The sequence below is a fragment of the Lipotes vexillifer genome, unplaced genomic scaffold (assembly GCF_000442215.2).
Source record: "Lipotes vexillifer unplaced genomic scaffold, Lipotes_vexillifer_v1.1 scaffold670, whole genome shotgun sequence".
NCBI lineage: Eukaryota > Metazoa > Chordata > Mammalia > Artiodactyla > Lipotidae > Lipotes > Lipotes vexillifer.
The window spans coordinates 1,334,375-1,340,569 of record NW_006778108.1 but is presented as its reverse complement, the minus strand read 5'-3'; the positions used below and the strand labels follow the sequence as shown (position 1 = coordinate 1,340,569).

General features: G+C 58.9%; 1 protein-coding gene across 1 annotated transcript in view; it reads left to right on the top strand.

Annotated features, from left to right (window-relative positions):
• Positions 1-3,384, top strand: part of ENTPD6 (ectonucleoside triphosphate diphosphohydrolase 6) — a 15,085-nt gene extending 11,701 nt beyond the window's left edge. The window contains exons 10-13 of the mRNA XM_007451443.1: positions 1,121-1,261; positions 2,100-2,156; positions 3,069-3,181; positions 3,286-3,384. Of these exons, the coding sequence (XP_007451505.1) occupies positions 1,121-1,261; positions 2,100-2,156; positions 3,069-3,181; positions 3,286-3,384 (410 nt within the window). The remainder of the gene's footprint in view (positions 1-1,120; positions 1,262-2,099; positions 2,157-3,068; positions 3,182-3,285) is intronic.
• Positions 3,385-6,195: the final 2,811 nt, after the last annotated feature.

Below are 6,195 nucleotides of genomic sequence, written 5' to 3'. Positions count from 1 at the left end.
CCCAACGTGTAGGGTTTTTACAAGGCTCATGGCAGAGGGACTGATCAACTCAGTGGCTGCTGGTGACTGACTTAATCCCCAGCCCCCTGCCCACTCCCTTCGGGGTGGGGCTGAAAGTTTCAGCCCTCTAATCACCAGTCCCCATCCTGAAGCCATCAGCACCCACCCGGAGTCACCTCATTAGCACAACCCAGGTGGATTGAAAGGGGCTTATTATGAATCACAAAACGCCTCTCATTCTCACCACTCAGGGTCTTACAAGGCTTTACAAATCTCTGTGCCAGGAACCCAGGGTGGAGAACAAATGCATGTTCCTTACAATCCAGTGATAAACGGAAGGGGGCTGGGGGTGCCAGGGGGGGATTGTGGTCTAAAGACGACCAGGGAAGGCCTCATGGGCTGATACCTGAGACAAGACATGAAGAAATGGGAAGTGAGCACCAAGCCCCGGAAGCAGCACATGCAAAGGATCAGAGGCGGATGCTATGTTTAAGGAACATGGAAGAGGTGGTGTGACGGGTCAGACGAGGGAGAGTGCAGGGAGATGAGGTCCCAAGTGCAAGGGTGCAGCTCCCAGGGCCCTGGGAGAGCTAAATGGAGCTGCTGCCGTCGGACGTGGAGCAGGACTGGGGCAAGATCAGACCTGGGTCCAGGTGTGGGCTGTGGGCGTCCATGTCCACTGACTCAGTCTTGTGTTGTCGCTCTCCTTCTGAGCAAGGAGTCAGTGACCAGTCCTGTGAGCTTGGCACGCTGCCTGTAGGCCCCAGCTTCCTCATCTGTGACAGGAGGGAGGTGCAGGCCCCACCCAGGCGGCTGGTGAGATGGGGTGGGACAGTGCACACTCGAGCTCAGCACAGGGCTGGCAGGGTGAGCGTGGGGTGGACCCACTGGGCTGCGTCACGGCAGCTGCAGGCGCCCAGCTGGAGGCACGTGACGCTCAGGGTCAGGCCACACTCTCTCCGGCCACCTCTTGTGCTCACAGTTTCTCCCCTTGAGCTGGCCGCAGCACGTGGCCCCTGAAAAGTTGCTGGTGAGCACCCCCAGGTCGCAGGCACCCGGGGCTGTGTGGTCAGGCGCCCAGAGCCCACTGACCGCTGAGTCTGCTCTCCCTTCACTCCAGCGGGGAGCCTCTACCAGCTGTGCGCCCGCCGAGTGTCCGAGATTCTCCGAAACAAAGTGCACAGGACAGAGGAAGTGAAGGACGTGGATTTTTATGCCTTTTCCTACTATTATGACCTTGCCGCAAATGTGGGCCTCATAGGTAAGGGTGGGGCTCGGTTGGGCTGTGCAGGGACTTGGGTGTGGGTCCCCAGGTGGAGGACCCGTCAGTCACATCAGGGTGATAGAAATAGAGGGAGGGCGGGGGACATGTCACTGAGTAGAGAGTAATAGGCCCCCTTTTTATAAATAAGTCAATTCTCTGAGCTGCTCAGTGCAGGAAGGCTTCCTCGCTGTCAGTTTATTCTCCTTTCACCTGTGTCAGCCGCTGGCACCCAGGCCAGCAGGAGGGCTCAGCCCACCCCTCAGATCGCCCTAAGGACCCCCCCCCGGAGTCACCCTGACCCCTCCCCAGCCCGCGGTGCCGTCAGGACAGAAGACGGTATCGTGAGTCTGGGACCGGTGCTGGTCAGACCAACTGGAAACCCTCGAGAGGGTTGTGAGGTCACTTCAGTGGGTCGTGACCGGACATGTGTTTTGATGAAATAGATTGAGGATATTAGAACGTGTTGCCCGTGGCAAGGGTGAGAACGTTAATGTCCACAGAAAGCCGCCGTGGAGAGACCGAAGCCGTCAGGTTCGGTCTCGGGCCCAGTGTGGATGGCAGCCATCCGGTCCAGGCGGAAGGTGACCTCTCACCCCTCACCTAGGCCCAGGCCCCTCCCTCTGGGGCACCCCAGCAGCTGCCCCTCGGCCGCCTGGTCTGCAGGTTCCCTGTAGCTGGAGTCAGGGCACCCTCGTCTGCACGCCGATGCCCAGATGTGCGGCCGCCTGCATCTGACCCCCCACTCCCAGGGTATCCCAGGCGCAGGCCTGGGGGCCTCAGTGCCCTCTCGGCTTCACGGCGCTGGTGCAGACTGGGTGCCCCGTTTCCTCCACAGATGCAGAGAAGGGAGGCAGCCTTGTGGTCGGAGACTTTGAGACTGCGGCCAAGTACGGTGAGTGGCCAGGAGGCAGGACGCTGGCCCAGGCATGAGGCAGGCGCTGGCCCCAGAGCTCCTGGTCGGCCCCTGACTGTTGACTGGACGAGGCTTCGGGGGTGTGAGAGTGTGTAGGGGCCGCTGAGCTAGCCCAGACCGCAGGCCCACCGTGCCCTGTGTGGCCTGGGCAGTGGAGGCAGGCGTTTTTAGTCCCAGGGTTGTGAGGAGCAGACTCCCTTGATTTCACTTTTTCTGACTCTTTCTCTGTGACTCAGGTGACCTCAACTCCCCAAAGTGTCGCAGCAGATTCACAATTGCCAGGGACCCCTGCACTGCAGAGTCCAGTGTGGGGGACGGAGAGCTGTCCCCCGGGGTGTGCCCGGTGGCTGCCACTCCCCTCACTCCTCCATGGCCGGGTGTACGGGCTGCTTGTAGATTCTGCTCTTTGGTTGCCTTTCCCAGTTGCGGGTCAGAGGGGTTAAACGCTGTATGTTTCTCCATAGAAAGACCTTCTCTCCCTCCCGTCAGAAAAGGCTTTTTTAAAATCGTTCTCATCACCTCTGGGTTTGTCTCCCAGACACCTGACAGAAAAGGTTCCAAGCAGAGGCTGTGGGTTGGTTTGTCCGTCCCCATCGTGAACAGGGGTGGGGTGTTCCGTGCCAGCTTGGTGGGTGCTTCCAGTCACCAGAAGCCCCAGGTCCACGCCTAGGAGAGGTGTCGGGGGTCACGGTGCAGAGATGGGGCCTGGAGGCAGGCAGTGGGCACTGGGTTGGCCTCAAGTCCCTGCCTGTGCTGTGCTCTGACCAGCAGTGAGGCCCCGGGTGGCACAGGGCCTCGCGGGGTGGGGGGGTGCCCCAGGGGGGTGGAGTCCGGCTGCTCGCGTTCCCCCCCACTCCGCGTTCCCCCACCCAGGAGCCCTTTCCCCTGCAGTGTGCCGGACGGCAGAGACCCAGCCGCCGCGCAGCCCCTTCCTGTGCCTGGATCTCACCTATGTCAGCTCGCTGCTCCACGGGCTCGGCTTCCCGGGGGACAAAGTGCTGAAGGTGGGGACTCCCCCGGTGCCCCCAGCCCCCGCCCGTCGCGAGCACATGCCTGCCTTTCACACGCACGTGCTCCCTTCAACCCCCCCGCCCCTTGTCTTTTCAAGTTGACCCGGAAGATTGACAACGTGGAGACCAGCTGGGCTCTGGGGGCCACTTTTCATTACATCGACTCCCTGAGCCGACAGAAGAGCCCCACCTTGTAGCAGCCCGGCTGCCAGCCATCCCCGTAGAGGCACTGTCTCTGCCAGAACAAGCCCCTTTGGGACCCCCAGTGTGCGGGGAGGGGGTCACGGCACAGGCTGAGACCCTCCTCCCCGTGACCTCACAGGCTGGCCCCTGGACGTGCTGGAACATGGCCCAGGCCTTGGTTCCCGGTGGCCAGTGACCAGACAGGGTAAGGGGCGCAGGCCGAGGCCAGGGTTTCACAGCCGCTGTCCCCACCGTCCCATTGCAGGGCTGGAGCGGCTGTGACACACGTCCGGTGACGGGAGTCTTGTTTTGTCCCACTGCCCCCAGCGGGAGCCCCCTGGGCTGGCGGGCCAGGCATCTCCTCCGTGGGTGTAGACTGTGATGTCATCCAGAAGCCGCTTCCTTGGGTCCTCGGGTGGCTCAGGGTTAGCTGGCGGGTTGGCGCTGGGACTGGAAAGAGGGGCTGGAGGAAATGCCTCTTTGTGGCCCGTATGCCCTGGCTTCTCGAAGCGGTCTAAACGTGAGCGTGAGCTGCTGTGAGATATCTGTGTCTGTGAGTGAGTGATGTCTGTGTGGTGCTGCGTGCTCGTGTAGCAGCTGTGTTCTGAGCCCAGTGGATGTATCGCTGCCCTGAGCCATTTGCAGCCAAGCGGTGTCAGTCGGGCTGAAGCCCCAGCTGCGCCCTCTCACGGCCTGTCCCCGCGGGCTCGCAGGATGCTGGCTGAGCTGTGCACAGGATGCTATGTGTCCCAGGCCCGCAGCCGTTCCTGTGGCATATGCACAGTTCACAGAACAAGCTGAACCTCATGTGTTCCACTTGAAATAAAGGGTTTTCCAGGGTTTCTGCTCCTCTGATTCCTCTCGGTGAGCGCCAGCTGTGTCCCTCCATCCCAGGTGTCAGGCATCTGAAGTTCCTGTTCACCAAAGTTTAAACAAAAACCTGCCCAAGTGGGTGACATGTGATGGCAGGATTAAATCCTGTCGGTACATCTTGGGGAGACAACAGCAGAAGGACACACAGAAGCCCCCGTCGGGCCCTCCTGGCGTTCCCTGTCCGGGACTGGCCCTGTGGAGGCCCAGGCTGTCCTGGGGTCTGTCAGGGCAGAGCCCCCTTGACTGTGACTTGCGGCACTGCTGGGTGAGGATCTGGGCTCATCACCTCTGGCGGCCGTGGGGTCTGGAGTGAGTGCCGAGCTCCAGGTTGCAGTGTGTTCAGCAAGGATCTGGCTTTAATCCAGGACAGTCGGAAGGGGGTCACGGGCCGGACAAAGACTGGACAGACCCCTCCCAGGGCTGCAGCGGGTCCAGAGTGACGTGACTGCTGAATAAGCCCACGTGTTAGGCCTGTGGGCACGGATCCCTGACCCTGGAGTGGGCAGGCCCAGGAGAGGGATGCGAGTGTACAACCTGAGAAGCGCTAAGCCTGCAGGACAGCCACATGGGGAGTCCCCACCCCCTCCTGGGTGTCCTGACCCAGTCTGGGTTGGGGCATCGCCACAACCCCAACCCTAGAGGGCTGGAGGGAGGCCACCAGGATGCAAACACTGGAAACTGGAGCCAGCTGTCCTCTGCCCGGTGGTTTGCCTGAAGTGTCAATACTGGGGTAGGGGGCAGAGGTCTGCATGCGACACAGCAGGGAAAGACAGAGCAGGAAGATGCTTAGCCACGTCAGCACTAAAGCTCCAGGCTCTACTTGACAAGGACATGAAAACCAGCTCCCCTCCACCCAGTACCCCCACCTTGGTGGGCTTCCCAGCCCCTTCCTTCCGTGATACCTTACAGTTTAGATACTTAATGGACTCCAGAGGCAAGGAATCAAAAATGCATGAAGGCAGAAATGAAAATTGATTTGGTCTGTTTATAGGTTGGTGATCTCACATCTGAAAAAATAAACAACTGGACGTTTCCCAAGAGATTCCCAAATAAGTCATGGAATGTTTCTGAGCTGAGCAGAACATGCAAGTCATTCACTGAGTGTCTTTGTGATAATGAAGTGGGCTCTTGTTTTTTAAAAATAGCCACACGTGCACATCCCAACACGTGAGTGATGCATATGCATGGGCAAGAGGCTCCCACCCACATGCCCTGCCCGTGTTTCCCGCACCCCACCTTCCCGCCCTCACTCAGAACAGCTGCCCCGTCTGGATGACAACCCCGTGGTGTCCAGCTGTTTGCACTCCCACACCCGTGTGCGTGAGCTGGCCTGACATTGCAGACCCAACTGCAGGAACGTGCTTTATTTTGTCTTAGGGTGCTTCTTAGAAGGGTATTTTAATAAGGAATTTAAAATCTCAATTAAATTGCAGCTTAAGCTGAATGATGGTGGAGAGGCTTGGGTCAACATAAATTAGAACATAATGGAATTAAACTGATTGTTACTCCCTATATGAAATGTACCCTCTCGATACTCAGAATAGCTCAACCTACTTCCCCTTTGAATTCTCGGGGTTCAGTATCTTGAGAAAATAGAAAATGTGCCGGGAGCTCTGTGTCTTAGGTGACTCACTGAGGCGTCCCACTGGGAGACCCTGCCTGGACTTCTGGGGTCCAGTTCTGAGGGGGTGTTGTGTGGAGTTGGGGTCTATCTTCCCTGCCCTCCTGGGGGAGATGGATGAGTCTTAAGGGTGATATAAATGGAGTGGTTGAAGGGGCAGCCTTGCTGATCTAGGGAACTGCTCGAGGTGACAAGCACCTGTGAAGATCGGGCCCTGGTGGGAGCAAAGTCCTTTAAGAAGCAACACTTTTCCAGAAGACAGAGTTGTGAGACCCCTGGAGGAGTTTCGAAAAGGACTTCACTTGAAATACCCGCAAGGGTTTGCCTGCTG